The sequence below is a fragment of the Aquarana catesbeiana genome, linkage group LG02 (genome assembly GCF_042186555.1).
Source record: "Aquarana catesbeiana isolate 2022-GZ linkage group LG02, ASM4218655v1, whole genome shotgun sequence".
Classification (NCBI taxonomy): Eukaryota; Metazoa; Chordata; class Amphibia; order Anura; family Ranidae; genus Aquarana; species Aquarana catesbeiana.
Genome location: NC_133325.1, coordinates 391,979,655 through 391,996,405, shown reverse-complemented (window position 1 = coordinate 391,996,405; position 16,751 = coordinate 391,979,655). Strand labels below are relative to the sequence as shown.

At 44.7% G+C, this 16,751-nt stretch overlaps 1 protein-coding gene across 3 annotated transcripts in view; it reads right to left on the bottom strand.

The window, feature by feature from the left end:
* TAF15 (TATA-box binding protein associated factor 15) overlaps nt 1–15,343 on the bottom strand; it is a 66,822-nt gene extending 51,479 nt beyond the window's left edge. For 2 of the 3 annotated variants that reach the window (XM_073615216.1, XM_073615218.1), the window contains exons 1-4: nt 15,227–15,343; nt 5,646–5,679; nt 3,161–3,212; nt 1,146–1,239 (exon numbers count right to left, since the gene is read on the bottom strand). In XM_073615216.1, coding sequence (XP_073471317.1) covers nt 1,146–1,239; nt 3,161–3,212; nt 5,646–5,679; nt 15,227–15,236 — 190 coding nt within the window. In that variant the 5' untranslated portion in view covers nt 15,237–15,343. The remainder of the gene's footprint in view (nt 1–1,145; nt 1,240–3,160; nt 3,213–5,645; nt 5,680–15,226) is intronic. The other variant, XM_073615217.1, reaches the window with a different exon arrangement.
* Between the last annotated feature and the right edge of the window lie 1,408 nt (nt 15,344–16,751).

Here is a 16,751-nt window from a genome sequence, read left to right as displayed (position 1 = left end):
CACAGCATGAACAGCACACTGCCCCCAGGAGAAAGACCAGACAGTCAGATCCCTTTTTTTTCTTTAAAAAAAGAAACTGCAAAAATGCAGACTTACCCTTCCTGTTGCAGGACTCTGAGCATAACAGGAGTCCAATCTTCATCCATCACGGTGGGCTCTGTCATAAAAGACCTTCAGGGACTAGCCCCCCTTAATCTGGGGTCCACTCTCCTGAACCTGTATAGGGCCCTGCAGAAAAACACTTTGGTCAGAACACTGCACAGTGTTCCATTACTCAGGGTCCAGCGCTGTAAGGCTGCATTACAGGCCAACCTCGAGGAATCTTCTCTCCAATCCAATGAGGCTCGGGTATCATTCATTTTTGAATGAACCCGAATGAAGTCCGTGATGCTTGATAGAACCGTTCAGACCACATGTATCACATTAGTGACCACCACCTTAGATACTGGCGGGAAAAAAAACTGGAGGTACTTCCTATGTAGGAGGGGTTATAAGGGAGAACTTCCTGTTTGATTGATCCAATTGATCTACCAGTGTCCATTCACCTATAGGTGGCGTATAACCCAAATAGTTATTATAACCAGCTCAGTGTCCTGTGATGTACATTAAAGAAAAACAGCCTTTTCTTCAGAGCAGAAACAGGTAGGAATCTGCAAAAAAGTCTTCAAAATCTATCCAATGTACATAGATCACACAAAGAATTCTCTGTCAAAAGTGAAGTTACCCTTTAAGAAGTTTGAAGGGGTAACTGGAGTCAGAAATTAGATGCTAAAGAATCACAACAGTACTCTACAGGCTGACGCCCAGGAGTAAATATGTTAGCGGTCTTATAAAGTACCAGAAGATCTGTCCCCTCCTGTCAGCCACATTTTCTTGCTCTTTAATAAGGCTGATCATCAAGTGATGATTAAACAGCAAGGATTTGAGGGCAGAAGACCTTGCAACAAATTGCATAGGGCTTCTGGGAGTCAGGGAACCCTGGATGCTCTAGAAGACATCCCAAAAATATGTGCAGGCACGGATGCACTAAGGCCCTGTGCCCATTAGTAACATTGTACTAAACCAGACTACCCTGTTGATTTTATAACAGGCATGATTTCACACACTGTATATTTCTCAAGTACAATGATGCCACAAAGACATACCACCTGATTGACTTTGTCCATAGCCAGAACCATAGCCTCCGTAATTTTGTCCATAAGCAGATGACTCTGCAGTCTGTCCATAGCCAGAGTAATCCTAAGGGGGGGAAAATTAAAAGGTTTTAAAGACTATAGACGTGTGAAATACCAAAGGAGCTGAAGTTGTCAAGTGAATATTTTATGCAACACAAGGGTAGCGAGACCTCTACTCACCTGAGGACACAAATGCTTTACACTGCCCCTGCTGGATATTATTTCACATTACAAATAATGCAGAAGAACTGAGGTGTTAAATACTAGCCTCTACCAAATACTACCACCATGTTGGAGGCCCAAGTTCTCAATTAGGCAGCTTTTGAAAAACATTCCACAGTGGACTGCTTTTCTGAAGATGGCCAAGTAGCCACCATAAGGCATTCAGGAGGGGATCATGCCACCTCCAGATTGCCTTATTTGCAAACAGCAATATTTAATGGGACCAACATGCCACAACTGTGAGCCAAGCATTTTGCTCACGATTGCAGAGTGGCCCCTTTGACATGAACAAGCAAGTTTGACCGCCACTGCTTGCAGTCAACTCAGCAAGTCATAATAAATTTGCAGTAGCTGTGATGCAAAGCATCACAACATGTGTACAGCCCCTCAATACTATATTAATATGATGCTGTGAACAAGGCTACTCGCCGAAACATGTAAGCATTTTATCTACTCCTGTGCAAGAAAAAAAATAAAGATATTCATGTCAATGTTGGAGCTGCCAGCTACTACTTTTGCTTTATGAGTATGAGAGGAGAAAAAAAAAAAAAAAAAAGTTAAAAATACAACACAAAAGGTTGGTGGTGGTGGAGTTGAGAATGTGTCAACAAAATGCACATCCAATTTCGATCCATCAAGTCCTGCATTTCTATGCAAGGCCCTCTTGCTTGGCTGAGGTTTTTCACAATTTTACCTGTGCTCTTGATACAGCACAGACTTAGGCCTCATGTACACTGCTGCTGGTAAATGGACGATCAGAGGCAGTTGGCTGCTTTTTTCAACTGCCTCTGAACTCATCTAATGTTATCTTATGTTTACATGTACACAGGTTCGTTTAATGTCGTTTTTAGGCAGTTGCGTTTATAGGCTTTTCTTTGAAGGCAAAAAAAAAAAAAAAATTAGTTCAGATGCCAAAGTTTATGACGTTTCAGATGCCAAACGCAGCTAAACACGGTAACTCGCATTTAGCCACGTTTCGTTTACAAGCGTTTTTCATCTTTGACTTAAAAAAAAAAAAAAAAAAAAATTTCAAACACTTCTAAAAGCAAACGTGGCATGTAAATGCAGCAAAACGGACGTTTTAATTGTGGGTTACTATCTGTCAAGTTAAATTGTTCAGGAGATGTTGTAAAAACGTCCCTTGTACATTAAGGCTTACTGACTACCAGGAAATGTAATACTATTTGGAGTTATATTACCCCCACAAACTTCACCTATAATTAGCTTGAAATATATTTAAGAGACTAAATCAAACAATGAAACTGGAGGTAGATGGGCTTATATGTATTTTACAACTATGCATGCTATTAAGAGGTACTTCATAAAAAATGTGCATAGGATGGCTGACTAGCTCCCTGGAGCTTAGCTAGAATTGTGTTAATGTATGTGAAGGCTTTTTTTTAGGTTGCTTTCACACTGGGGCATCAGCGGTAAAGCACCGCTATTTTTCGCTGCGCTTTACCGTAGTTTTTGCGGAGGTTTTCGGCCACTAGTGGGGTGCTTTTAACGTTAAACGGGTTAAAACGACCCGCAAAGCACCGCTGCAATGCAGCTGCCTATTTGTTTCAATGGGTAAGAGCGGCGTATACAGCGCTCCTTCACCGCTCCAAACTGGACAAAGGGGAACTTGAAAATTTTTTTTTAGAGTTGTCCCTAAAGAGGAGAGGGTAAATCCTCCAATAGAAACATCTGTTTCTCTGAGACAACTCAGAGCATCAAGCTCACTTTGGAGTACTAAAAATGAAGAACACAATATCACCTACCTGTGCAGGCTGCCCAGTGTTTTGTCCTCCTTGATTTCCATAACCAGAATAACTAAAAAATAAAATTTAGAACACATTTTTAAACATTACTGCTGTAATAGGAAACATTCGCTAAAAGAAATACTGTGGTTTCCAACACATCTTTTTAAAATGCTAGTTGCCTGGTTGTTGTGCTGATCCGATTAATACTTTTTAATCCCTGACCTTTAGAGCTGAACTTTGTTTTCCCTTGTAGTGGGTCTGGGCATGCACTGCAAGGTTTTATTGCTCATTTTGGTCTAGGTGAGAGATAAAGGGAGTTAGTTAACTTCCCCACACACGTTTGGTCCCTTCCACAGCTCCTGCAACACCACACTCTAATGGTCTCGAGTCCTGAGATTGTAAAGCCTCATGACATAAGGAGCAGTCCATCGCTGGATCGTGAGGAAGTGCAATTTTCTGGTGGAGCAGAGTATCAGGCAAGTATAAGACCCCTTTCACATAGGGGCACTTTTCAGGCGTTTTAGCGCTAAAAATAGTGCCTCCCATGCCTCAGCAGCAATGATAAACGTGGTCAGCTCTCAGAGGGGACGTCAGGACCAGGCAGGATAAACCAGGTACTGTAGAAAATAGAAGGGGCAATTGAAAAAGGCACTATGCTACAGCTTGTACCTGAAAAGGACAGAAGAGTCTTATTTTTTTGGGGGGGGGGGGGGGCACAACAATCACTTTAACCCTTGCAGGGCAGGTAGTCACTGCAAGGATAAAGAGACTTTTTTTGCCTTGAGTTGGGCTTTAAGAAGTTTTTAGCAAAATTAAAGAACGGAGGACAATTCTTACTCATTCTGGATAGGGTAAAGTGGGCTAGAACATCCACCAGGATTTGCTTTGCCATCTATGTCCCATTAGGGAGGGAAATTCCTGGAAGCCACCAGTGTAGAATTTTCTTTCACTTTTGGCGATACCAATAGAAAAAAAAATTAAAAATAAAATCTGACAGGTGTTCTAATCCCTTGCATTTTTTTTTTTTTTTTTTTTTTTTTTTTTTAATACAAAGTTTCCCTTCATGGGCAAAAGCATCTAAATATGCTTTAAACCAGTAACTTCTAAGAACAGCAGAAAAAATGCTATTAAAAGTGGTTTAGACTTCCCAATAACCTAACCTGGGTTTAGAAAAGCCAAGATTAAATGAAGCTCAACTTTAGTCTAAAAACTCACAACATGGGGCCATTCCTCTGTAAAGATGCAGTGACGCACCAGAAACCCAGCACAATGACAGCTTAAAGACCCCCGCCTTTTTTTTCCTTTTGCTGGCTAGACAGCAATGTACTTAGAAAACTTGAGTTTTTGACTGTCTTGTCCATGTGCACCTTACTTTAAAAATTGTAGTAATGAAGGGAGTAGTTGCAATTTTTGTTTTCCTGCCGAATCTGGTGCAGATAACACTGGAAGGCCTTCAACTGCAAGACGGTTTTTAAAAGTATTATGGAAATTTTTTTTTCTTGTTTGTTATACTTACCTAGGTGGATGCAGCATTGGTCGAATGCTGCATCTGTCCCCCCCTGGCTCTAATGCCCCGTACACACGGTCGGATTTTCCGATGGAAAATGTCCGATCGGAGCGTGTTGTCGGAAATTCCGACCGTGTGTGGGCTCCATCGGACATTTTCCGACACACAAAGTTGGAGAGCAGGAGATAAAATTTTCCGACAACAAAATTCGTTGTCGGAAATTCCGATCGTGTGTACACAAATCCGACGGACAAAGTGCCACGCATGCTCAGAATAAATAAAGAGATGAAAGCTATTGGCCACTGCCCCGTTTATAGTCCCGACGTACGTGTTTTACGTCACCGTGTTCAGAACGATTGGATTTTCCGACAACTTTGTGTGACCGTGTGTATGCAAGACAAGTTTGAGCCAACATCCGTCGGAAAAAATCCTAGGATTTTGTTGTCGGAATGTCGGAACAAAGTCCGACCGTGTGTACGGGGCATTGGGCTGAGAACAGAGAACAAACACTGCTGAGCGCATAGTTCTGAGCTCCCTGAGCAGAGAGTTGGTGACCGTTAGCGTCTTACTGAGAGGCAGAGTCGGCTGCCGCTCCAGGCATGTGGGAGGATCCCGACCATATGGTCGCGATCTTGCCTGAGCCGGCTAGGTGACGTCAGACTTCAAACAGACCATAGGAGTGCAAAACGATTTGCAGTCCTGTGATCCACAGGAGAAATACAGCCAAACAAGCTTTGGCTGTACTACTCCTTTAAAAGCAAGTGTGAAGAATTTGATACAAAAGTAAAATTGTTGTGATAGGACAACCTTATTGCAATAATGTGCTCTGATACCACATACAAAAAAAAAAAAAAAAAAAAAAAAAGCGTTTAACCGATGCCTACAATAAGAGGGTACAAACCATTCTCCAGTCACTGGAGTTTATTTTTCCTCAGGGGTCCCAACATACTGCACACATACATTACCAATGAGTAGGTGAAGAAGCAACAAACATACCCTTGTCCTCCATAGCCTCCATAACTGCCAGGATCTAAAAATACAATTTTAAACAGTAGATTAGAAAATGCAAAAGTAGAATTACAGAAATATATATTTGGGAACTTGGGACTCCTGCTTATTTGCAGGTTCAGAATAGGGAGTTCCAGCTGGCTGCTGCCCAAAAATAAAAACTGTATCCCATTGTCTTTGATCAGTATGTTTTATTTGACTGTTTTGATTACAAAATATGTACTGTATAGCATTGTGCATTTTAAAATGACACTAAACTCTGGTGTATGTATTAACTTAAAAAGTAGCTTTTATTGCTCCAAGCCTCCTCCAAAACTGCAAATTCTTTTTCACTGCTGTAATCAGATTTCCCTTTACAGCAAATGTCAAACACAAGGCCAGGGGCCGAATCAAGCCCTCCAGACCCATTTATGTGGCCCTCGCACCTCTACTATAGCAACTCCCTCATTGGTGCCCTCACCTTATCTCAAATCAGCAGAGGAGGGCAGCAGAACCCTCCACTTCTCCATGCAGCCACGGAGAGGCTCGTATATGTCCCCTCAGCAGTTGGCAGAGAGGAAGACAGAACTCCTACAAATCCTGTACCTCTGTGCAGCCACAGCACCCCCTTCTCTCCGCCTCCCCTGATCTCAACATTCAGCAGAATCCAGGCCCTCCTCAGACCCTGTACTTTCTGCTTCCCAGCTCCATCCCCAGCAGCAGCACGAGGTTAGGTGTACTGTGATATAACGGAAGTTCAGGGACTCAACTTCTGATGATGGGATGCTAAACATCTGATGTAATGAGGAGGGGGAGTGGGGTGCTCTGGACATCTAGTCTTACAGATACAACCGGCCCTTTTAGGGCAGCCGTAATGCTGATGCACCCTGCGATGGAATGAAATTTGACACCCCTGGTTTAGAGGGTCGCTACACTCGTTCCCCATGGGCCCACTGTATTTAGGAACGTAGCCACCCTCTCCTGCTCACGTCGAAGATGGGCTAAGGACTATGGGGTTTAAATTACTAAAGCTGTAGAGTGCCAAATCTGGTGCAGCTGTGCATGGTAGTCAACATCTAACCTCAGCTTGTTAAATATGACCCGGTTCACACTGGTACGACATGCGCTCCGACTTAGAGCGCATGACATGTAAAAATCAATGTTTCCCTATGAGAGGCGTCTTTACTGGTCAGATGGTTGGACTTGTGTCGGTCTAACTTTTGAAAAGGTTCCTGCACCACTCTGGTCCGATTTCAGCCTATTGAATTTAATGGAAGTCACATCAAAGCAACATGTGCTCAGAGGCAATGTTAGCAATGCAAAATGTATTGGGGTGCATGGGGTCTCCCCCAAAGTCCCTTTAGCCTTGCATGCACCCTGGGAGGCCAGGAAGGGGGGGGGGGGGGGGTCACGAGCAAGCACGCCACCCCCCCCCCCCCCCCCCCCCCCGCCTCCTGAACCATACATCGCTTCTCTGCCTTTTGGCTAAGATAAAGTGTAGTACCTGTTATCAGTTTCCAGGAGGTGGCGCTTGCTTCCGTCCCTGATCTACGGCAAAGTGGAGAAGGGATTGCGGTTGCTATGCAAAACCTGCTGGAGTAAATGTGACCTGGAGCGGTTCGTAGCCGAAAGGGAAGCCTGATGGGGATGGAGAACCACAGGGTCTGACCCACAGGGTCGGGTCCCTGGCCTTTTGGCCTAGATTGGGGTAGTTCTAGCTCCGGTCAGTTTTTCAGGAGAGAACGCTTACTTCTCCTTGGGGGGGGGGGGGGGGGAGTGGTTAGTATTTCCCGAATGTAATTAGGCAGGAGGGATGGTACGACGATGAGGCCTGATGGTAAAGGGCTCTCACCAAGTTTCCAGAACTTCATGCCTTTCTGCCTGGGGTGGGGGCTGCCATGGTCTGGGTCGGGGTTGCACGAAAAGCCAGTAGTGAATGTGCCCCTGAAGTGGCAGTTCAGGGGTGCCGTACAGTCAGTGTTTCGGCACTTGATTTATGGCACCATGGTCACTTCACCACAACACACTTTTTTCACACCTGCCTCTAGGGCCGAGCCTTTTGGTTAGGACCAGGGGAAATTTGTATTCCTGGCTGGAAGGCCGGTCATTGTATTACACAATGGTCACTTTTCACTCTCCCACCTTCCTTCTCCCCACTTTCTTTTTATTAATCCCCGTGTTTGTCACTTTTTTGTATTCTTTTGTTTGATGTGTATACACGTTTGTCACTGTGTGATGAGTAGGGTGTGGGTCCTCAGGCCTACTCTGAAAGTCTTGGGAGGGGGTGGATAATAGGCCTTCTAGCCTGGTTCGCCCTCTCTCATGGGGTCTCCCTACGGGGGGGGGGGGGGGGGGGGGGGGGGGGGGGGGGGAGTCCCACCTAGTACTCGGGTGGGTCTGTTTCGGCAGACCTTCCAGAGAACGGGGGTGCGTCTGGTTTCGGCTAGATGGACCCAAATGAAGTAGCTCAGTCCCTGTCTGGAGCCTAACGCCCCGGGGGATCAGGGTAAGGTCCTTCCCTAGTGCAGAATCAATGTAAACACCCGTTGCACGTTTTTGTGTTTCACTCTTTATGTGTGTGCACTTTTTTTTGGCACTGTGCGTTTTGCACTCCACTGGCTTTGCAAAAAAAAAAAAAAAAAAAATTACCACATGCCCTCATGGGGTGGCGGGTGCTCGTCCCTACAACCCTGGGCTGTGGGGCTCTACAGGCAGGGGACTCATCGGAATCTGGAAGCCCCCCCCTTTAAAGGGGACCCCAGATTCCCCGCCCCCCCCCGTGTGAATATGGGGTACATACTCCTACCCATTCACCCAAAAAAAAAAAAAAAAGAAAACAGTTTAAAAACAGGAGGCAGTTTTTGACATGTCCTTTTTTTTTTTTTTTTTTTTAAATAAACACAAATAATGTCCCCTGCGGTAGCTCCAACGTCAATCACGATGGTTGTCGCCGACCCGGAAGAAAAACAAACAAAAACAAACGCTCTTCCCCAATGAACACTCCTGGCAGCTCCGGTGTCTGACAGTTCTAATATAGCTATGGGGTGTGGCCATGCAGTGATGTCAACCGGAGAACCCGCCCTTTTACATCACCACCCCGGGTATGCTGGGACCATAATGTCACAAAGGGGTGGGGTCGCCAGTAGGGCTGCACAACTGACCGTTAAAAAAATTTGTGATCTCGATTCAACCCCCCTCTCCGACGATCTCTATTGCAGAGTTTACCAATTCTTTCATATAACAAGTGGAGAGGACTCATCTGCTTACTCAGCTGTAAAAAAAGAAAAATGTCTGGGCAGTCTGCCAAGTTTTTAACATGAAACATCATAACTCTTGCTTCTTAGATCAAAGGGATAAACTTCTGTGTGTAAAGAAAAAATCCAGGCAGTCTGCCAAGTTTTTAACAAGCTGTAAATGCAGGAAGTTTAACCACATAAAGTCTAAATCTTTTTCTGACACTTGTTTAAGTTAAAATCAATATTTTTGCTAGAAAATTACTTGGAACCCCCAAACATTATATATATTTTAGCAGAGACCCTAGGGAATAAAATGTCAATTGCTGCAATACTTTATGTCACACTGTATTTGCCCAGCGGTCTTTCAAACGCAATTTTTTTGGAAAAAATACACTTCAATGAATTAAAAAAAATAAAAAAAACAGTAAAGTTAGCCCAATTTTTTTTTTTATTGTGAAAGATGATGTTACGCCGCAAGAATCTTCTAAGCAAAAAAACTGATTCTCATTTTAGCCAGAATCGTGCAGCTCTAGTCTCCAGGTGACACCACTGCATAGCCATGCCCCATAGTTATAAGAAATGTCAGACACCAGTGCTGACAGAACGGCAGGAGTGTTAGTTGGGGGGAGGAGCAACCCCCCCCCCACAATCGGGTCAGCGACAGACATTGTTATTGACATTGGAGCTACCACGGGGGAAATTCTTCATTTTTAATAAAGGACTTGTCAAAAACTGCCTCCTGTTTTTCTTAAACTACACCTTTTCGGATTAAATGGGTACCCCATACCCATAACAAGGGGGGACAGGATCTGGGGGCCCCCACTTCTTTAAAGGGGACTTCCAGATTCCGAAAAGCCCCTTGCCCACAGACTCCCACAACCCAGGGTTGTGGGGAAGAGGCCCTCATCCCCATCAACATGGGGACAAGATGCTTTGGGGTGTTGAGGGCATGTGGCCTGGTATGTTTCAGGAGGGTGGGGGGGCTGGGCTCGCTCACCCTTTCCTAGCCTGCCAGGCTGCATGCTCGGATAAGGGTCTAATATGTATTTTGAGAGTGAGCCCATGCAGTTTTTATTTTGCGATGGGGTTTCCCCTCAAGACCCAGGTCGCACTAATCCTAAAATTGGATCCCATTCCATTAAAGTCGCATGGAAGTCAGATCTGTGTGGCAGGGAAAATTCGGATCGACAGTAGCACGACCTTCATGACGCACCAGTGTGAACCCGGCCTTAAGCTTTGGCAATAAAAAAAAAAAAAAATGAAAGCCGTTTGTTTTCTATGCAGAAGTGAGCCTGATTTTGCACTCTCCAGCTTTAGTAAATAAACCCCTATGGGATGTGTTGTAAGCAAAGAGCAGCGAACATAACCACAGTGAACATTCACAGCTAAAAGAGTGGGAGGCGGGGATTATGGATGCAGAAAACATTGTAAAGAATTTAAAGTGATTGTAAAGTTTGTTTTTTTTCTATAAAAATAATAAACATGTTATACTTACCTGCTCTGTTGCAGTGGCTTTGCACAGAGCAGCCCAGATCCTCCTCTTCTCAGGTCCCCCTTCTGTGATCCTGGCCCCTCCCTCCTGTTCAGTGCCCCCACAGCAAGCGGCTTGCTATGGGGGCACCTGAGCCGAGTCCCAGCTCCTCATGTCCATTCAGACACGATGCCCCGACCTGGCCCTGCCCCCTCACTCCACCAATTGGCTAGCTGACTTATTGACAGCAGCGGGAGCCAATTGCGCCACTGCTGTGTCTCAGCCAATCAGGAAGGAGAATTTAGGACGGCTGAGACACTCATGGACATTGCTGGACCTCAGGTAAGTATTAGGGGCGCTGATGCACACAGGGTTTTTATCTTAATGCATTAAGATCAAAAAAAAAAAAAATATATGGATTAGAGGGCCATTTAGTAGTGCATGTGTATGTTTAACCACTTACAGACCAGAAGGATTTACCCACTTCCTGACCAGGCCATTTTTTTGCGATACAGCACTGCGTCGCTTTAACTGACAATTGTGCGGTCATGCGACGTTGTACCCAAACAAAATTGACATCCTTTTTCCCACAAATAGAGCTTTCTTTTGGTGGTATTTGATCACCTCTGCGGTTTTTTGCGCTATAAACAAAAAAAGATCAACAATTTTGAAAAAAAAATATTTTTTACTTTTTGCTTTATATCAAAAAAAATAAAAACATTTCTTCATCAGTTTAGGCCAATATGTATTCTACATATTTTTGAAGAAAAAAATAAATAAAAAAACGCAATAAGTGTATATTGATTGGCTTGCGCAAAAGTTACAGCGTCTACAAAATAGGGGATATATTTATGGCATTTTAATTATAAATAGTATTTATTTTTTTTACAGTAGTAATGGCGGTGATCTTTAGTGGGACTGCAACACTGCAGCGGGCAGTTCAGGACACTTTTTTGGGACATGTGACATTTATACAGCGGTCAGAGCTAAAAATAGCCAATGAGTACTGTATATAGGTCATTGGCAAGGAAGAGGGTTAACACTAGGGGGCAATCAAGGGGTTAAGTGTTCCCTAGGGATGGATGGGGGGGGGGGGGGATTCCTGATCACTAGGAACAGCAGATCTCTCTACTCCCTTGTCAGGACAGGGATCCGTTTGTTTACATACACAGATCCCTGTTTTGCCTTCCTGTGGCTTGATCGCGGGTGGGCGGTGGAAATTGCGGCCACGTGCAAGCACACCCCCTTGAGCTTCTTAAAGTTGCCGACGTACAACGACAGATTCTCGCAGCCGTGCCAACCTGCCTCAGTATAACTGTGGCGGCTGGTCGGAAAGTAGTTAAAGTAGAGCTGTACGATTAATCGTCAAGAACCATTATCGTGATTTTTTTCCCTGTTGCGATCTTGACTAAATTGTTTCACGATTCTTGCTATGCAAAGAATTCTCTCTGCTCTTCTGAAGCCACAGCCATCAACAGAATGGAAGAGAAAAACTGGGCAGTCTGCCATGAATCATAACATTCTTTATCAGTTGAACTTGAGTATAAACATTGTAACAATTTGTCAATGGAATAGACTGTGTAAGTGAAAAAAAACTTTAAACCACTAAACCTTTTTCTGACATTTGTTGGTATTAAGTTAAAATAATTTTTTTGCTAGAAATACTTAGAACACAAAAAAATATATAACCCTAGAGAATAAAATGGTGGTTGTTGCAATATTTTATGTCACTATTTGTGCAGCGGTCTTTCAAATGCAATTTTTTTGGGGAAAAAATTACTTTAACCACTTCAATACCAGGCACTTTCGCCCCTTCCTGCCCAGGACAATTTTGAGCTTTCAGTGCTGTTGCACTTTGAATGACTATTGCGCGGTAATACAACACTGTACCCAAACTAATTTTTTTTTTAGTTATCATTTTCTTCCCACAAATAGAGCTTTCTTTTGGTGGTATTTAATCACCTCTGCAGATTTTATTTTTTACTAAACAACCTAAAAAAGAACGACATTTTTGAAAAAAAAAAAGTTTTAGGTTCTGTTAAAAAATGTTGGTTTTCTCCTTCACTGACAAGCACTGATTGGCACTATGATGGACACTGGCAGACTTTATTATTGGGGCACTGATTGGCACATCTGATGGGGCTGTGCTGATAACTAATGTGCTGATCAGCACAGCCACAGCCCCCCGCCCCGACAGGGAGAGCTGCCAATCGGCTTTCGCTGTCAGTGCAAACCGAGGAATGCCGTTTACCGACATGTCCTGGTTCTCGCGAGGATTGGACAGAGGCTTCTTATCACAATCGGAGATGTGGCATGTCAGATTGAGACGCCGCGATTGCTGCGCGATTCGGCATGTTATCCTGCTGGACGTCATATGATGCCCAGTCAGGATAACAGAACCACTTCCCGGAAAACATTCTGTTATAGGCCGGGCGGGAAGTGGTTAATGAATTAAACAAACAAACAAAAAAAAAAAAAAACAGTAAAGTTAGCTTTTTTTGTATAATGTGAAAGATTTTACATCGCGAGAATCGTGATCTTTTTATTCTAAGCAACAAAATTGTGATTCTTATTTTGGGAAGAATCGTCCAGCTCCAAGTTAAAGCAGTGCTCCATCCATGAGGGGAAGATCTGCTTTAAGGCCTCCTCCCCCCACTCCTGTTTCTGAAGTGGAGCAAGTACCCAATTTTGATAGGTACCCGCTCACCCCACACAATCTTCTGGAACACGCAACAGGTCCCAGAAGACTGCAGGACCATTAATGACGTGGCTCGTGCAGTGGGCAAAGCCACAAGCTGTCACAGCCAAGTACCCACAATTAAGATGCCGGTGCCAATGGACAGCCAAGAGGAGGTGAACACGCCTCGGGTGGGCCCATGGCTGGATCGCGGGACAGGTGAGTTTCAGCAGCTACAGTTTTTGTAGCTATTGACTTAATTTTTACATAGGAGACTGGAGCGCCTCTAAGTGTCATACATGAATTAAAATTTGGCCAGTTCAGAGAGGTCTGGTTTTACAGAAGCTGTACAACCAGCTTGTTTGAAAATTTCCGCTCGATCAGCGCCACTGGCTGTTGGAAGTCTCCCTGCTGTCAGGATACAAAGGCTCAAAACGGGAGGATTCCCCCATCCACCGCAAATATGTGGATAAGGTAAATTGACTTTTTTCAATCAGCTCACTGGTTGAACTGGAAACTAAAATTTACTAATGTAACAAAAGAAAAAAAAATCTGCATATAGGTGGCTGACATACATTACCATAAAAGCTTGCCAACTAAACCACATTCGGAAACATCTGCTTCATACACTTTTAAAACTGAATAGTTAACATTACTTATACTTGTAGCAAAGGTTTATCTCACACTTCTCGTTGAACGATTCATTGATATCAGAAGACTTGTCAGTTACTGGATAAGTAGTGTTAGATTGTGTTTGGTCCATCTTATTATTCAATTCATGACTTTAGAGGTGAGGCAGTGGCGGCTGGGCAGGCGGTTCCAGCACTTACCCCATCTAGGTGGTGGGCATCGGCTCCTGCGTCCTCTTCTCCATCGCAGCGGCTTTCCCGTGCGTCCCTTTCCTGCTAGGTGTCCAATAGGATCGCCTGTCTTTTCAGCCAAGCGGGTGACTGGTTTCAAGACCTGCTTGCTGATTGGCTGGGAGAAGGTTCAGCGTTACAAAAAGCGAATATTCATTTGCTTTTGTAACACACCTAGGTGGGCTCGGTTCGCATTCTCTGCGCCCTAAGCCCACCCCTATTTTGATGCCCATTAGAGCTTCTGGCGCTAATTAGGTTCTTCAAAAAAGCAACCTCCTGTTGGAATCCATACATCCGGCGTCTTGCATATGGGCCAGGCACATGGATTGGGGGGGGGGGGGGGCGCCCATGCACCCTTAATGGACAGGCTGCCCCTGGGGTTAGGCTACAGACAAATTTGGAATCCTAGTAAACAAAAAGGTTTAAAAAGACCAAGGGCTGAGTCACACTAGCAGTCGCACAAATCAGACGGCTGCTGGTGTGTGCTAGGAGGGCAAGGTGCCAAACAGCGGATCCCAGCGCCTCTCAATTTCCTCATTCAATAAAGTGTAGGCTACCCAGCATTTCATATTCCTGATATGTGGCTGTGTTATCACGTACTTGTATGGAAACAGTATTGTGTTCATTTTCTTCTTGTGTGTAAATTCCCTGGTGTTCCTGCCAGTCAGTCATTCTGCTTTCCTATTTCTAAATGATCACACACACACACTAAGCACATCCATCCCAGTATGGATTACATTTCTAGTTTGGGGGTTTGATACCACTTTAAAACATTGGGTCTGTCCATACACTACAAAAAGGATAGCTATATTATAGTGCCAACAGTTTGCATGAAAAGTTATGTACAGAGCCCACACATCACAGGGGTTTAACTCCACATAGTGTTTTTTTAGGTTTTTATTGTTGAGCTGTATGTCCCCAGTGGGTAGTTGCCCCATAACTTCCTGTGTGGTTACCAGGACACATAGAAATAACCACAGCAATAAAAACCCCAAACCACATGCCAGAGGAAAAAGAAAAAAAATGCAATAGACTGGATTTGAGGTTTAATATATAAACAGATAACGAAGATGTGCTTTTCCTACATTATAGAAGGCCCCCAGGTGAAGGAAAGCATTGTCATGTGACTGAGGGGGCATTCAGCCTCCACAGACACACATCTACACACCGAACACGTGCACTGCAGCCATATATACATTAGACGTCTTGCTGCTACTCCCCAGCGGCCTCTGTCCGCCCTGCTGCGTCACTAACACTCTTCCTAATGTATAACCGGCTCAGCTTGGACACACGGCCCAGACTCCGACACACAAGCAGGGATACAGCCCGAGCTAAAACACCCCTACCTGACGACATGATGGCGGCAGCCAAAAGGACACTCAGGAGCCAAAAAGGAACAGCAGCAAAGCTCGCAGGAAACAGGCGTTCCAAAGCTCGCGAGAGCGTCCCGACGTGGTTACGTAAAGACCGTCACGTACAGGTCCTTCTGCTACAAGTGATATCAGAGCGCGGGAATGTTTGTGTCACGTGCTCCTATTTGTTTCCTGCCAGAGAAGGCGGAACTAGGCTATCATTGGGTCTTGCTACAGGCAAATACAGGGCTGGATGGAGTCTCTTGTGGCTGGCTGATTAGTGATAAAACACAATTATACAATGGTGGGGCTTTGACGTGGCCATGTCTGAGTGCTGAAAAGTATTTTTACAAAGTGTGATTATTTGCTGTTGAGTATAGAAGACAAGTCACAAAATGATGCATCTATTCATTGCCTCTAAAAAGGGTTTGGCTTGAAGAAAAGTTGGCAACCCTAGAGCGGCTTCATGCACAGATGTCTATGTAAGGCGTACCCAAAATCACCAAAAGTAGTGCAGGAACTACTTTTTCAAATCGATGCGGCACTGCAAAGTCAGCATCGCACGAATTTGAGCAGTGCAATTGCCAGCAATAGGGTGCAATTTAACCTGTCAAATTGCATAACAAGTGACTCCAATGTGAACGAGGGCTAAATGTGTATATAGTATACTCTACAGTACAAATGAACCTCTGTATAACTTTGAATGCACACTGTAGGCCTGGGTCTCACCTATTCAGGTTGCTGTTAATGCATTTTCCCAGTGCGATTTGCAGTTTTTTCACACGCTTTTAAAGCGGTTGTAAAGGAATTTTTAAAATAACAAAATGTGTATACTTACCTGCTTGTGCAGCAGCCCGAACCTCCTCTGCCCTGTCCATTGCCCCCACGGCAAGCCACATGGGGGCACTCGTGGCTGCTCACTCTCGAGTCCTGCTGCTGCGTCCATTGACACAGTGGGACTTGGCCCCTCCCCCGTTCCCTCATCACTGGCTTTCATTGACAGCAGTGGGAGCCAATGGCTCCAGGTGCCCCAGCAAAGAAACGGGACACGGAAGTGAGGGGAAAGAAAACCTGCTGTCAGGAAAGGAACATTCGCGTACACAGACAAATTAGCCTGAGGAATCATGCCTGTGGTCGATTAGCGGGTGCACATGTGAATGCGTAAGCGCGCATTGGCGCCAGAAGGGCTAGTTAAACTGCACTAGTGCAGTGCGTCAGTGCTGTTTGGTCTATTACATTCCCTGTGTTTCTGTTACCCGTTCCTGTTCTTCTGTTGCCGACTTGATCCTGACTCTGCCTGAACCAACCCCTGGCTTGTCCCTGGATTACACTTCTGCCTGCTCCTTCTACTCATCCACTCTGCTGTTATCAACTCTGGCCTGTCTCCTGACTAAGGATGAGCTTCGGCGTGTTCGCACACTCCACGTGCAGAGCCCTCCAGGTAGTCGGCACAGTGCTGCGCTAATCACTGGCTCCTGCTAATCCGGCAGCTTGTCCGGTCCTTTGAATCCTGCATTCC